General features: G+C 36.6%; 2 protein-coding genes across 3 annotated transcripts in view; one reads left to right on the forward strand and one right to left on the reverse strand.

The window, feature by feature from the left end:
• Positions 1-9: 9 nt before the first annotated feature.
• LOC139139025 (uncharacterized) lies at positions 10-16,914 on the reverse strand. Of its 2 annotated transcripts, none has more exons than XM_070707722.1 (15): positions 16,364-16,914; positions 15,468-15,603; positions 12,865-13,084; positions 12,036-12,206; positions 11,466-11,553; positions 10,284-10,467; positions 9,116-9,276; positions 8,420-8,495; positions 5,404-5,487; positions 4,889-4,987; positions 4,169-4,311; positions 3,540-3,690; positions 2,930-3,003; positions 2,316-2,420; positions 10-1,525 (listed from the first exon to the last, which is right to left on the reverse strand). In XM_070707722.1, the coding sequence occupies exons 1-15, from the start codon at positions 16,565-16,567 to the stop codon at positions 1,406-1,408; spliced, it is 2,016 nt and encodes a 671-aa protein (XP_070563823.1). In that variant the 5' UTR covers positions 16,568-16,914; the 3' UTR covers positions 10-1,405. The 2 variants fall into 2 exon arrangements, with proteins under 2 accessions (XP_070563823.1, XP_070563824.1); XM_070707723.1 differs by having other exon boundaries at positions 4,169-4,254; positions 16,364-16,878.
• LOC139139028 (histone deacetylase 3-like) overlaps positions 16,851-17,159 on the forward strand; it is a 32,222-nt gene continuing 31,913 nt past the window's right edge. Inside the window, exon 1 of the mRNA XM_070707725.1 lies at positions 16,851-17,031. Coding sequence (XP_070563826.1) covers positions 16,974-17,031 — 58 coding nt within the window. The 5' untranslated portion in view covers positions 16,851-16,973. The remainder of the gene's footprint in view (positions 17,032-17,159) is intronic.

The following is a 17,159-nucleotide window of genomic DNA, read 5'->3' on the forward strand; positions in this document are numbered from 1 at the left end:
CACATATAATAAATTGAATGAAGTCATTTTATTTCTACACGCAAAATAATTCTTCTGAAAGTTGTTTTAAAAACAAACAAAATATACACATTTTGATCTTTAGTTGCAGCAAAGAAAATTTCCATAAAAATACCGTAAAATATCACTTGGATGGAATGAAATTATTCTTTTTACAAATTATTTTATTAAATGACTAAAACATGATGATCACTGTACCAATTCTGTCAAAGTGTACTTGACATTGTTATCGACCTACTTGCTTTATGCTAAACATTACGTTCTGTGGGAAATTTTCAGACATTTCAAATGTTTTATTGCAGTTGCAAACTTTTTACAAGGAGAGTATGCTGTAATTGATAAGGGCATCTTTTCACTTTGAAAATGATTGAATGGGATTCATGTGTTCAGAATGTAACATGTGGCGAATCTGTTCTTATACATTTTTGAAGTCTTAAAACATTTGAGCTGTTAACAATCTAATGCATTGCATATGAATTTGGAATGTATTGATGGACTACATCATCATTATGAAGATGGCAACAATTACTACAGTAACTGTTGTAAGTAACGGATGACATATAACGATAATGCCTGCATACCACAGCACAGCATAGAAACCTAATGAAGTAGACAAATTTCAGTTTGCTGTCACTGTTATCATGCCAATCATTAGCAGAGCCCATGTTGCCCAAGGCATGTGACATGTCACATAACCTCAAATTTGTTGCTTCCTATCCTGTTGTGACATAATCAAGCCTTCAGATTCACTGGTAGACTGAAAGATCCGCCACTCAAAGGCACTTTCTTTGCCCACCCCCTTACAGTAGAAGAGTGTAGAGAGCGTCCTCGATTGATGGATTTTGCAGTCTTCACTGGCAACCCTTCTAAGGTCATGAGATTTCATCCATGTCAATTGACCTCAACATGACCTCAGGCACTACGGAAACACTTGTGATTAACTGATGGTATACAAAACTGCATTTTGCCTCTATATATATTATGGTCAAACCTCTTCAATTTTTAATCATGGTGTTCACAATATGCACTATAAAGAATTTGATTTTCAATCTAAATATCTCAAGAAAGTTCGGGTTTTAAAACATTACTGATATGTATACTGTGATCGAAGTTGCTTGCTTTTGGCAACGTTTGTCAAGAAGATGGCTACAGCTTGCTTTTTTTCGTTGCATAATCCTATTGGAAATATATGAATGGCAACTTCTCGTTTAAAAAGACTGCCATGCCTTTGTATGGTCTATCTATCTATCTGACTATGTCTCTCTGTTTCGGTCTCTCTCTCCTGTCTGTCTCCAAATTCGATGCTGCTGATAATATGTTACCCTGTCATTTCAAATGGTGAGGTACTGTACAGAACTTGTGGTCTGCCAAAAGTAACTTGAAAGAATTATACCAATTTGTATTCTATCAAATAGAGAGGTAGAGCTTGGGACGGATGAAACACTACATACTCCTGACAGCAACCACCGGATACATCACCAATACCATGTATCAGACGACCTTTGGTCTGTAACAGAGAAGATTTAAAAGAAGGTATCCATGAAAATACAGAACATTCTGTTCAGTTCTGCAGTGTTGTTGCAAAGCAACAACAAAAAATATCTTGAAAATATCTTGCTTTACAAATTTCCTCTGTCACAATTTTTGGCACTTCTGAAGAACATTTGCCCAAACTTTATTACACAAAAACAATCATGTTGGTCTTAATGATGCAACTTGACCCCCTACGATTATTGAGCATTGTAAAATTGTTTAGTGTTGACCCAGTGTTCTCCACTCTTGACCAAATAGGATAACCATCTGTAGTGATATTTTTGACTAAATGACATAAAGACCAGCGTGTGATCCTCATTATGAACAGCACAGATGGTCCTGTGACATGGGCAATAAGGCTACTGACAATTGTAGGTTTGCTGTTGAATGTATCATGCTCATACTGGCCAGTAGTAGCAATTCATACCAAGTTTGTCTGCTTGGCACCTGTGTCAATGAATGCAGATTGTGGCTTTCATCAAAATTTGTGGTGAAACAGTATCTTTTATGTAATGTCCATGAGTATAATTTTTGTAAACTCTCAAACATTTCATAAATGTACTTTTGTGTAACAATGAAATAAAAAAAATTTCATTCAGTTTGCTCTCTTATTTGATGATAATATCATTGGTTTAATCCAAGTCATTGTACTATCTTGTACTGGACCATCATTGAAACGTCAAGATCAAAGAGTGATCTGTGAATGCGCAGCAGAGAATTGTTGATAAATATACAAACACTTTTTTATTCATCAAATTTCTCACCAATATGGAATCGTGGCCAATAGGAGGCCCATGCCTGGTTGCATCTTTCTGTATGACAGTTGCTGCTTGACCAAGACCAACTTCAGCCACAAGTAATTTGCCAAGCTAGAAAGCAAGAACAGGTAACATGGCCAATCAGGACACTTCCTTATTGGTGATGACCACCTTGGTAAGGTACTAGCTAAGATTACCAAGCAATTGATACTGTATGCCCTTCACACTGTAAGACTTTAGCATCTGCCTTTGTAATGGTTCCATTCTGGAATAAAAAGGATGCGCTATCTTCTCCAGACTCAGTATACCCAAAAGATCATGTGATGGCAGTACAGAAATATATACATGTTTATGCAAGCTTGTGCACAAGGTTTTGTTTGTGCCGTGGTCCATTTGAATTCCGGCTTTAATCCATTGATGCTTATGGTTAGATTGTTGCACAAAGAAATATAGTCATGGTGGTGCATGCATCGAACGCTGCCCAATGCTGGATTACGTTTAGTTTCCAACTGGAAAATCCTCAAATCCCAAAATTAATCATGGAATTCTGTATTTCTCTATGCTTTTTGCCAAGTTTCAAATCTTCCAAACTTGTAAAGAAGGACATTTTGATCACTTACTGCTGAAAATTGTGCAGCTTTAGAAGCATACTGTGAAAAGTAAAGGCCAACTCCGTACTCTCCATGTGAAAAATCTGAAATCAAAAGAAGTTGATGATGAACATAATATGAACATGTCAGTCTAATCAAGCATTTGAATTGAAATCTTTCTATCAAAGGTATCATTGACTGTCGTTAACTATTTACGATACACAACAGCAAAAAAGCTTAGTTTGTATTTATTGTTTTGTATATTTTCATCACAAACATGATGTGTGAGTGAATGCAGGTACATTGATGTAGTAGCGACAGGATAGGATCTATGTTTGATGACCATGAACACTGACACAGATGTTTGGAAGTAATTCTGCAAAGATCCTGTGAATCTGTAATGCAGTGCATCAGATACAACCAAATGCACAGAAAACGTTCGGAGATTATTTCAGTTTGTTTGTAAAAAGGTAGAGACACCAATTAGCACACTATTCAATCTTCTACAGGTAAGAATATTTCAGCAGAATCCAAGCCATTGTTTTCAAAACCTTCAAACATTTATTTAAAAAAACCCAACAAAATAGATAAATAAATATATAAACAAAAAATAAATAAATAAACAAATGTAAATCCTGACCTTGCTCTGTGAATCCGTTTTTCAGAATTTGTTGCAGCCTATGGGGTCTTTCCAGACTTCCACAGTAATACATTTTTGTACACATACTGGGATCAGTCAGATTTCGCACTCTAGCTTTGTATTGTTCAAATCCATTATGAGACATCTGTGCCTGTCAATAGAAATTAGAATTGAGGTTTTTCATGACGAAAAGGCAAACTCAGTATTTTACTCAACTTTTAAGATTTGAAGGGTAGGGTGAAGTATGGTTTCCAAAGACACTTTTTGAAAATGACATTAAATGATAAACATCTATTGACTGTAAAATTATGACTGAAGAAAAAGTTTAATTCAAAGCACATTCCTGTAACATCACACATATCTGGTGTAAAATGTTGCAAAACTGTGTTTGAATTCTATGGATATCCAATAAAATGTTGTCCATCTACAATCAGAACAAACTTTAAAAGATTACATCCCTTATTTAGAAACAGATATAGACTGAAAGATTTAGTTGTATGTTGGTGCTCCAGTGCCTCCTAACGGCCCTCATAACTGAATTTTTGACTCTATAATAGATCCAGAAGCTGTATTTTTGTTCATTCTTTGACTCAGTCTATTCCACAGTCTCTCTGACTCTAGTTACTGACCTTTGTCAGGAGAGTGACCTCCGCCTTCTGTGTGACTGACAAATCCTGCTTGAGACTCTGTTTGAACTCTTCAATGATCTGCCAGTCTGAAGAAGAGTATGGATCATCGGTCAATGCGTCCAACAACAGATCACTGTTCTCATCTGAAAAAACCACACAGAATGTGCAACAAACAAAAACAAACAAAAAGTGACACACAAAAACACATAACAAACAAACAAACAAACAAATATATTATGAAGGTTACAAACTTGTGTGGTGATGAAAAGAGGGAGTGACATATTAGCTTTAGGATTGAAAAAATAATGCAAGTGCAACCAAATTTACAATTTTGCTTATTTGAGGTGTTGTTTTGAGTATATTCTTAGTAAATTTTAAGTGTTCTTATATATTTCCAGTGAAAGAACTAAACCAGAAAAAGCTATTACTGTTAGTGAATTGCTTGACACATTCAAATTATACGCACCATGGGATTCACAGTACAAGGTGATCGTCATGAATATAAATTATATTGGTATCAATGTTATCATGATCACGCTGAGGTGAAAAATCGAGATAAGTAGAGTGTTTCACTCCCACTTTCCTGTTCACAGGTTCTGCCCCGGTTTGAAGCTAAACAAAGGGCTGCACCAGTGTTAACTATTAGGGTGCATGCTGTACAGAAAAAACAGAATGAAAAAGCCCAAGACTGTCATTCTGATCTCTGTAGAATCTTATTACCTGCTGGTGTTTGCTCATCACTGTGCTTTTTAGCTATTTTCAGAACATCTACCTGCTCTTCTAAATCCTTCAGCAAAGAGTCGGCTGTCACGTCACCATCTATGATAGAACAATTGCATAATGTCAAAATATCTCACCTTCAGTTCATTGTGTGTGTGCTACATTGGATATAATGAAGTGAAAGGGCTGTGACCACCATGTAATTCAAAACAAGGTTTATATGTATACAGATTGTTCCAACTGATAAATTTCAGGGTATTTTGTAAGTCAAATAATTGTCAAGTTGACAAATGAGTATTAGGAATGGATGTGAAAATGCTGGACTACCGGTATATATATGGTACAGATTGTAGAACCTATTTCCTCAACTCTGATACTGGATTTGGAATGCCAAATATACGCCACCGCCAGGTCATCATCTTAAAACTTGATTGCGTTCTTTATTATTTCAGACTTTGACGCATTGCTCTTGCGATTCCTTTCAAATATGTATGAATTCAGCTATAGAAGTTTACCTTTAGAGTCCTCGGAAAGGTCATTCAACAGTGGTGACAGGCCTGCTTTCAGTGTAAGCAGTCTGTACTGGAGAAATTCTTTCTCTGAAAGTTTCAAGGAGCAAGGAGTTAATAAAGTCATTGAATGAATGAAGAGAATTGATGTCCTCAGAAAATGTTACTGACTTACTAGAAGATAATTGGTGATAGAAATTGTCATGATACACATCTGAAAGAATTTGTCTGCCATCCCAGTATCAAAACAAAAACTTTATGGGTTTTTATACTGTAATCGTCTGAGTATAAGCCCCCCGTTGGGCGACACAAAGCGGCGGTAAAACTAGGGGAGGGGCTTATACTCGAGCAACCTCATGTTATCTGCCGTGGATGCTTAATTTATGCTAATTTTATGCACAATTTTTTTCAACACCACGCGATCGCGTTTAATGACCAAATATACTCTCCTGACCTTTCTGTCTTTCAGTTACACTAGGGAGGGGCTTATACATGGATGTAATGCATTTTCTAAAATCCTCTGAAATCAGTAGGGGGCTTATACCTACATGAGCAGGGGCTTATACTCGGATGAGTACGGTATGTAAAAAAGTGGGATTACAATTGATGGACCAAATCAGTCTTGCAGCGTATATCATTTAATTGGAAACAGTTTTCATGATCAGAATCCAGAAGACACCCACCAGTGATATTTGCTCATACATTTATTATTGGAATCAATGCCAGCATTTATGGAAAGTCTGCTTTCTGCACAAATCAGGGAGTACCTAATTAAACGATACTAGAGTTCTTTGCAATACTTGCCCTCATGACAGCTCATATTTTTCAAAGTTTTGTGAGATCATGAATGGTTAGATTGATAGATAGATAACAATCTTCTTCAGCAATCACCCTAAGCAAGAAAACAATTAAAAGCTCGAATGGCCAAAAGAGATTAGTGAACACAAATAGACATAATTATAAAAAAAGCTTCAATGACACTGTAGCTCCCATCCTGGACTATTTAGTGTTTGTTGTCTGGTCAGATATTTGAACATGTGTGAAAGGGATAAAGTGCATGAAGTGAAAATACTTAAATGTAATGTACTGGAGACAGTGAAATATGTTTAATGTAATTATTCAGAATATAAAATAGAAAAAATACAGAATTAGATATATCGAATACTGTCATACAACCATTTACTCAAGAAGTCATTTACAATGACATAGTCCCCACTTGTAATAGGAGTATTAGTCTTGATGGGGCAGGAAAATGTGGTCATTAAGAAGTATCACTGGAGTGTATATGTTGAGATCTATGGGCACATAGGTCTATGTCGTTGTTCCCAATTTGAAACACATGAGGCATGTCTTAGTTATGGTTCTAAATCGGGAAAAAAGATCAGACCTCTAGCAGTATTGGCCAGCCAAGAAATACATATGCGCATTATAAATGAGGTACAAGATGTGACATCTTAAGGTCTAATATCCTATCAAAATTGGAGGGTATAGAACTTGTGGTTACTGAAATATGCATATATATGTATAATCAAGGTCAAAGGTCATCGAGGTCACATGACATTTTGAAAAAAAAATTGTATGCTAATTAATCCCTATATGCCAAAAAATCAGATCTCTAGCTCTATTCGCTTGCCCAGAATTAGATGTGTACATAATTAATGAGGTAAGGCGTGTGTTGTCATAAGGTCTCCCATCCTACTAAATACAAAGGACATAGCACTTGTGGTTACTTATTTATTGACATAAACATATATTTTAGTAAAAGGTCATCGAGGTCACATGACATTTTGTCAAAAAATTTCTCTCCTATAGTTTTCCCTATATACCAAAAATCAGACATCCAGCTCTATTGGCTTGCTCAGAATGAGATATGTGCATAATTATTGAGGTACAGTATGTGGTGTCATAAGGTGTCCAATCATACCAAATATGAAGGGTGTAGCACTTGTGGTTACCGAGTTATGGAAAAATATGTATATTTGAGGTCAAAGGTCACTGAGGTCACGTGACATTTTGTCAAAAAAATTGTATTGCTAAGTTATCCCTATATACCAAAAATCAGACCTCTAGCTCTATTGGCTCGCTCAAAATTAGATATGTGCATAATTAATGAGGTATAATATGTGGCGTCATAAGCTGTCCCATCATACCATACATGAAGGGTGTAGCACTTGTTGTTACTGAGTTATGGACAAATATGTATATTTGAGGTCAAAGGTCACCGAGGTCACATGACATTTTGTCAAAATATCAGAGATATGAACGGATGGACTCACGGATGGACGAACAGACGGACATGACCCAATCTATAAGCTCACTGGACTTCATCGGTCGGGACTAAAAATTGTGTCACTGCATCCTTTTTGCAATATGAATACGATGAGAAACTAAATTTTTATTTTTCGTGGCCTTATACATGGGAGTCTATGGAGATCTGCCTTATACATGGGAGTCTATGGACGTGTAAACTAAAAATATGCAAATTTCACCACGATTTGCCCAAATTTGGGAAAGGTCACTCCTATGCACTTCCATACCAAGTTTCAAATCAATCGGACTTGTGGTTTCAGAGCAGGAGATTTTTTGACCAAAAATGGGAGAAAATTACAAAAAAATTCATGAAAAATAGCAAGTCCAAGATACTGACCCAAGATGTGCACAATCATTTCATGTCAGCCCAAAGTACTTACATGCTAATTTTTCATGTAATCTGCTCAGTGGTTATTGAGTTTTTTTAATTTTGACTGTTTTTACATTTTTTCACTTAATTTGCATATTTTTGGCAATGACAACTTCATTTGAACAAAATCTCATCTACAGCCCCATTCATGTACACACCAAATATCAAGATGAAATGTACAGCGGTTTTGGAGTTTTTGATGTTGACGGACAGACATACAGACACACAGACGTACAGACATACAGACATACATACATACATACAGACATTTCCCTAGCCTATAAGAATAGCTTCCATTGCCATATATACATATGGCTATGGGAGCTAAAAAAAGCTTCTTACCGATATGGAACTTGGAATGTTGTAGTTTTTCTACTTCACTCTGTAGGTATGTTATGATGTCTTGTTGAGAGGCAACCTGCCAGTAAAACAGAGCAATTAAAAAGAAGAACAATTAAAATTAAATTAAATTTACGACTGCATTCCCAAAATGTTACATATTTTGGCCTTGCTTGTTCTTCAATGTTTAGGTGAACCTATACTCTCTCTCAGCACCTCATTGGCTATGCATACATGTTTAGGGGCCTTACCCTCCTGCCTGTACATACATCCTCAATAACTAACCATAGCATAGTCTTGCTCAATGAACTGATGAAGCAAAGTTTTCCCATACAGTGCTTGTTGACCTCACTAAGTTATTGGAACATCAATTTAATCCCTGGTCTACCTCAACATAGTAAAACTACTGTACCAAACATACTGCGAACATGTACTGGATCTCACAGGAATTTTTTGACACTCAAAGGTGCATATTAATTTCAGTGTGACACCCAAAGATTCTGACATTCACTGTAATTATGGCGTTAAAGAGCTGTGATGGAAATGAAAAAGCTTTGAAGGCTCATACTTGCTCAATTGTGAGGTAACACTGAAGCTCATCAAACAGATATGGTAAGCTTACTGGGAAATAATAATATTGCCAGGACAAGGAGAAAGACAGCATCTTTATGTGTAACAGGCATGATAAGTCATATTTACCAATGCTCTGAGGGTGATGATTTCATTTCTCATTCTCATGGTGCATGCAAACTGGCTCTGATAAGCTTCCCGGCTCTTTTCGGTCCATTTCTGTAATTCCAGTTCCATCTCCCTGATATCCAGGATAGGGTCTCTGGCACCTTCCCCGAGTGAATTCTGACCTGTAATTCCATTGAACAATAAAAACAGTATTCTATCAGCGTTATTTCATAGATTATTCTTTTCATTGATTTGACAATGATGGGAAATTAAAGTTACAAGCTAGTCACATTTCTTACGTTTTCATTTTAGGTAATGCACACATTAAATTTTCACTTAATTTTCCTGGCTTGAAAAAGAAAGTTTATTTCCACTGTTCCACATAAATTTTCCTTACAGGAACTTTACACACCATTGTCTTTTCATTATCAATTATAAAAATCAGGGTTCCCTGTGCAAATTTTTGTATTAGAGATACAAATTACCAAAATTTACTGGTATATGGAATTCAAAATGGCTGCTGGTACAGCAGTGTTAACTCTATGGGGAAACCAATCAGTTTTGATTATCATAGATGCAAGGTCGTGAAATTACATTATTAAACATGCATGAAAATGAGTCCGAGGAGCAACAGACCAGAACAGAAGTGTTTTGTAAAAATGTTAATATCTGGAAAAACTCAGCGAGGCACATTCTACCTTAACGACCATAACCATGATTAATCATTGGATGTTAGAATTCTAATTTCACTGTGCTAATAGATGTATACGACAAGTACTTTTTATGATTTGTTTGCTTTGTGGAACATTTGTTATTGATTATTAAAGGTAGTTTGCGTCGCGTAAATGAAAGACTTAAAACTTTTGCACAGACTTTTCTCGAGCAAATTTTCAATCATTCTCTTTCAAAATCAAGTCAGGGTTCACCATTCAAATTTTGGTTCTAGAGAAACCAATTACAAAATATTTACTGAAATTTGAAATTCAGAATGGCTGCCATCCCTGTGTTATCTCTATGGAGGAAAATAAAATTCCCGATTTTCATGAAAACTTGACCACCAAACACCTGTATTTGTCACAAATCAACACCGGTATCTTTTTAAATAAGACCAAAAAAGTCAAAACAATGTACAAGACAGAAACATCACTTTCATAAAACCACTGCATGGTTTTTTGGCCAAAATACTTACAAGTAAATGGTGGTAGGTAACACATGAGAGTACTGTTGGTCCAGTTATCTGCTAATTCTTTGAATTTACTGTTAAGTACGATGTCGTCACTGAATCCGTAATGAGAAAAGAAATTGACGGCACCATGATCAGCATAAACCACTATGGCATCGTACTGACCAACAAGAGTTGGATCCTTTAAGGTCTGATGCAGAAAAAAAGAAGAAAGTGTGAGAGTTCCTGGTGAATAAAAGCCAAGGATGTCAACAGTAATAACAGTAACAGTACAAAGTTGCTGAAAGAAATAAACTATGAGCTCTACAGGAATTCTTCAAAAAAATTCATGGGACAGAAGTTCATCCGATAGTTATAGAAAACATCATAGCTTCAGTTTGATGAAAAATTTACTATATAGGGGAAAAATCAGAAGTTTCTACATTTGAGTTCCTGAACAGAATGTTAATAGTTCTTTTACATAGTAACCAGCTTCAGATATTTCAGTGGTTGAGTTTAGGATCCCAGGTCATGGATGCAGATATTGGGACTGTAGTCATTTTAAGTGTCTCCCAAGTCACTGCACAAACCCAAAGAAGATGGTAAAATTTATTGTTAATAGTATCCTGGTAACATGTATAACATAAAACTGAAAGGGAAAACAGCATTTAATGACATAATCATTCTTTTTGTTGTATCAAACAAAGTCATTTAGAATAATTTGTTCTCCTTCCCAAAGTGTGTTGAAATAAAAAATATTGGTTCAGGGGTAGCCATGGTAACATAATGCAGTGTGTTCATTTTATAATATAATTTTTCACGGATGAAATTGGGTGAGACTAGACTTAAATGTGAACAATAACATCAGACAAAACACACACACAGTTTGTATTGATAAGTTGAACACTTCGCATTTCAACAATATTTTGGAAGTAGAAAAAGAAAATGTATTTTATGATCAGAACAAACATACATTACATACACAGTCAATGGAGCTTGAAGAAGGAGTATGAAGTAGGAGTCAGTCAAGCTTTTCAAAATGATGAAAATTTTATTATTATTAGCAATTTGCATTATTTATGAACAGGGAATTCACAACAATAGAACAACACAGTACGAGAAACATAAAATGAAAACTTAGATATTGACCCACAATGCAATGCCATTGTATCATATAAAACACCCGGTCACAAAAAACCTCATAATTACCTGTATTAAGAATTTTCCAAGGCCCCACTTTCTGAATCTCTTTCTTACTCCTAACAAGTTAATCTGAATTATCTTCTCGCCTGGTCTCCTAGGAAACAAAACGAAAACACAACCTCCTAATATTTCAAAAGGTCAGAGCTAAAAAAAGACTTGCTCAAAGTCTGTGGGTTTCATAACAGAGTAAATTGAAGGAATAAACTTCAGAATTCTATGCGCTTGGATGCATGGTAGGCTGATTGCAAAGAGCTAGAAATTACTCTGTACACCACAGCAAGATACCAAATGAGAGTTTACCTAGGCAAAGTTATACAGAAATGCTCAGCGACTGAGTAGGCTAGTCTATGAAAAAACTTGGAAACCTCATACATACTCTGTCTAGGTTTCGTAATTACATTAAGCAGCAATCCAATGAACTTTCCTGGGGCTACATCATTTGTCAGAACTTTCCTGGGGCTACATCATTTGTCATACTGGAGTTCTCTTGGTGCATCAGAACAACCCCATCAACATCAGTATCGATCCATCAGTTTGTACTTATCGCATTAAAATAAACAGGTAAAATGTACTCACACATTTGATCTTTCCCAGGTGGCACATGCAACCAGACGATTTTCAATACCGATTAGTTCATCGGGTACTTCTTTCCTCACTTCCTGAGACTTGCGCCTCTTTTTCCTTCTTTTCCGTACAATATTCAGGAAGTCGTCAACTCCTTCTGAGAAGTCTTCATCCTCACTTTCACTGAAACAGAGAAAGTGGACAATGAAAATGAAAAAATAAACGAAAAAATAAATCAGCAATCTATAAACTGAAATAACTACATGAATATCGCAGAATCATTGGCTAGTCCCCTAAGAGCATATTTGACAGCAGAAATCTTAACTATGATTACTGGTATCCCAAAATGATATGAGTGAATTCTGAATGTAGAAATTCTAATAAATCCTGCATTTTGCCATAAACACACTTTCGATCATGTCCTACACATTACAGGTAATAAAAACCAATCTGTGATCAGAAAAATTTATTTGCAATAAATACTCGTTTATGTTTTGGTAGCCAGTTTGAATCAAGTGAAACTGTTTTTGCTTGCTGCAAAATGTACATATTGGTTCTTGTCATAGTGAAATTATGGAGTATTCTAATATTGGTGAAAAAATAACAGTATCATCCAAATACTTAGGGGAAAGCAAAGAAAAAATCAACAGGTTTAGATGATTTTGTCTGAACATTTATCTCATTTAGTGTTTTCCACTCTACTGATTTTTAAAATGGCTGTTATAAACTCCGGCATCAACATCTTTCTTACAGTGAACATCCATGTCAAAGTTCACAAATCCAAAATATTTGTGAGTTCCTTGTTGATGGTTTTTTATAATATTTGGAAAAGATGCTGTACCTGTCATCTTCATCATCCTCATCTTCATCCTCATTATCAGTGTCACTAAACACATCAGCAAACTTGCCAGGTGTTTCCTTCTCGTCCTCCTCCTCTTCATCTTTGACCTCATCCTCACCTTTGACCCCATTCTCACCATTTTCTTGTGGCTTGTCCTTGGCTTTGTCTGCACTTTTCTCATCATCCTTCTTCCGTCTGTTCCTAATTTCAGTAAGTACATCTATTTCAGACAGAAGATAAGAGATTTGATTTCCAGTATCATGATTATCCTGTAAATGATTAGGCTTCCTTACAACCACTTTGTTTTTTAAAGTAAAATGAAATGCTTACAAGTATTAATCTTTCACTCAAATTTCCCATTCAGTGTTCGCGGTGACTTTTTTCTCTCGCGTACGGCATACGCATTAGTCTGCTAAAATTGCGTAATGGCTGGATTTGAGTGCGTAATTTCACTTCCGCACTCGATTGATGAAAAACTGACTGCAAAACACAATGTGCCGTTGAATAAACCTACACTTCATATTCGGATTGTACGATGTAACATTATTTTAATGAAAACAGTTTAACGAACAACTTGAACAATGTTGAAACGTAACAGCGAAGGGTATACATGCAACCGTCACAACACATCGGGCAACCCAAAAGTTAGAGTTATGGCAGCTTATCCAGACGGTTTCTGGACGTTTCGGCAACAAGTCGTTTCGGCCAAAGACGTTTCGGCCTTCCAATTTCAGGCCCCAAGTCCGAGTCGTTTCTGCACCGCAACCCAAGACGTTTCGACACCGCTGAAGGCTACCTGTGGGAACTAGTGCTGGAGGGTAATGTTACAAATCAAAGTACTAAAAAGTATAGTGTCAACTAACATTCACGTACATGCTTAATCTTTGTGAGAACATGAGAAGAGACCGTAAGAAAAAACTTCATATCATTTTCAAATCTGTGACACAAGTTTATCGATATCAATAGCCGCCGACACGGAAAAAGTTTGAAAGCGGTGAGGAAACAGCACGGCAAAATTCACACAAAATGCACATAAAGTACTGGTCAGAACGCAAAGGTCACGCTTACGAATATGACGGATCAGTCAATTACTAAATAGTTTGAAAAAAAATCGAAACACAGACGCCGAAACGTCTTGGGATGCGGTGCCGAAGTGACTTGGGACCGGAAATTGAGAGGCCGAAACGACTTGGGCCGAAACGACTTGGTGCCTGAACGACCAGTTACCATCCAGACACTTCTGCAGTGTTCAAAATTTATCGGGATTCCGACGAGCTCTACCAATGAATCATTTTTTTCACGGACTCGTAGAGCAAAGTTGAAAGAAATTAAAACAGATTTGTCTGCTTCGACGCCATGCTGCATGTGTGCTTGATCAAAATTTGGGAACAGCGAGACGCGATGATCGTGCATGGTTGGCATTTATATAATTTGTCGCAACATTTCTGTCAATCACTCACTTTCAGAAACTATCGCTCACCTGAAAATTAGCAACGTAATTCATAGGCACAGCTTACATGATAACGTGCCTAACGTGATAACGTGTGGACTACGATGCCGATTTTTCAGACAACGCCCAGAGAATTCGAAACTTTCCACACAAAATGAGTGATTGACAGAAATGTGTTGCAACAAATTTCGTCTGGTTGTCGCCTAAGCTCAGTCGTGGGGAATGCTTTCGGTGTTATCCTTTGCGTATAGAAAACGCATAACGATGAAAAAAATGCGTAGAGAGTCAATTTCAATGCGTAAATACGCACGATTTTTGCGTAAACACGAACTCTCCCATGGTACATGGTTTATCCATCCTACAACAAACAATGGAGATATACAAAAGTCTGACAGGAGCTGAAATGCTTGAAGTGGTTTCCTGAAATGGAGTTGTCCTATTTGGAGGATGTTCTCATTGGGTACACGCAAGTTGTTCTAAGTATTGGTTTTTCATATAATACTATGATCCATTTCAATGAAAGGGTAGAGTTTAATTTTCTAAATTGATCTATATCTTAGAAAAACACTGCAACAGAAAACGTTAAGACCTGGCCTAACTCTTTAACTGTCAAACTTTGGTAAATCTGGATTTTTCTCAATTAGGATGGGCCTGGAGGTAACATGTTTTGAAGCATTTTGTCTGGAGCATCACTTCTGGAGGTAAACAAAGTCCAGCAAAATGGGCGTAAAGATTAGCACTTTCCATGGGCCTTACAGGGATGTTGATAATTTTGGTAACAGATGGCAAAAATAAACGTACAGGTGGCTACAAGTAGTGTATGTGCACATTAAGTTTGTGTAAAATGTCCTAATTTTTTTCTAAAACTAAATATTCACAGCTGGCAAATTTTAGCTGACAGCTGGTTGTTTTTGCTGGTTATTTTCTACATCCCTGCCTTACATCCCTCAAAAACTTGGAAAAACAATTCTCAACCTGTAACTCTACCCTCTCTCCAGAATACATTTTATATACATTACAATAAAGTATCTGTCAATAACAACCTTGTTCTATCACAGTATAGTATTTGAGTTGTGGTCTGGGGGAATGAGGGTTGAAAGTCATTGCCGCTGACGGTCAAAACGACACGACTGTCATAGCAAAAACATCTCACCTTTTGTGTCCCTGACAAGGAGTACAGTTCTCGCCCATTTGTCACACACCGTTGGATACAGCACTTCAGGTGTAATGTCTGGAAGACATATATCATACAGTGCCATGACTGTGTGTAACAGTTCTTTATTTGGTACCTGCATTAAAGAATATAATTTGTTTTTGTCAGATTACAACATTCTGGTATTTTTTTCAGTACTATTCATTTTTTATCAAATTAATATTTCACCTTGAATGAAGTACGCTAATGCAATTGATAAAATTTACCTGGAACATGGAAAGTAATTATGGGTGTTGGTTATTGATTTTAATTGGATACACTCATACACACTCATACATGAACACTCATAGATGAACCTAACCACAAATGTTTTGGATTATTTGAGGACAAAAGGTTATATATTAGAAAATGGTTTTATTTAACTTCATTCGGACACGAAAATGTAAAATAATTAATGTGTTCATATCCTTCATATCATGTTGGTTTTAATGAGACTTTTAGTGTGCCGGTATGTGACTATACAGGTTATGTATGAATGACAGAGAAGTTCCCGGTGAAATTCTATCTGGAGCTACTTGTATGACATAATTGGGTCCATTTGGGATGATGATTTTTTCAGAATTGTCCCCATGAAAATGTGCAACTCGTAATTTGAGAAAAGGAAAAAAATCTAATTCTGATAAAACAACTAACTATTGTATAGGTGACACTGTGTACCATGTAATTAAAAATTTACCAAACATTCCTAGACTGTTGCAACTGATCGAGAGCGTATGAGCGTCTATCGTTGCTATGGTAACAATAATTGGTCCCTCCCCTCCAATCATTCGGTTTATTGTTTCAAGAAGCGGCAACGTTGCTCAACACAGTAGAATGAGAAAAATGAGAAAACTTACCCCTGTCAAAACATCCACAGAACTCTTGGTACTTTGAAACAGTCTCCTGAAGTCGATAACCATAGGTGTGCATTCAATTTCCAACCGTCCATCCTTGGCGCTGTTTTCTTTGACGCTTTTGAGTTTGGGTTTAAATTTGACGCTTGGTAACCTGCTTGAGATTGTCGTGTAGCTTTCGACCATGGCCATGTCTTCGAATAACATTGATGACAGAAGAGGTGAACGGTGCGATGTGGTTTTGGGCCCAAGTGTTCCTGTTTGCCGTGCGATCGATAGGGTCACCGGCCGCGGCCTGCCGCTTCCAACGCGTTGATTAACGCAACTTCAACTTGCTATTGTTGTTCAGCGCGCAAAGCATTAGCTGTCCATGCAATAACTTATATTGTTCTATAATCAGTTCAACATCTTGCAAATGTACATGGAAAACTAGGTTCCCATTGTGACGAGATATTGTGCAGTTTTACCTTTCCGCAGGTCCAAGGAATTTGATCGCAGATCCCTGTAGCGGAGACAACAATGTGAAAACCAACATCTGCCTTGTAGTAAACCACCTATGTAAATCAAAATTGTTAGTGTGATAATTTTCAGTCTACTAGGAGGTACCTTCAACATGGCGAAACCCACGGTCGCGTATTTTTATGATTCTGATGTGGGAAATTTTCATTATGGTAAGTGAGTTTTACATTTTCTGTTAATTACATTTTTTCGCTAGGCTATCAATTAAGCTATCTTAAGATCTGATAGACAACGCTCCATTCACTTTTTCGCAAATTGATGGAAAACGACCTCCAAAATT

The sequence above is a fragment of the Ptychodera flava genome, chromosome 8 (genome assembly GCF_041260155.1).
Source record: "Ptychodera flava strain L36383 chromosome 8, AS_Pfla_20210202, whole genome shotgun sequence".
NCBI classification, from domain to species: domain Eukaryota; kingdom Metazoa; phylum Hemichordata; class Enteropneusta; family Ptychoderidae; genus Ptychodera; species Ptychodera flava.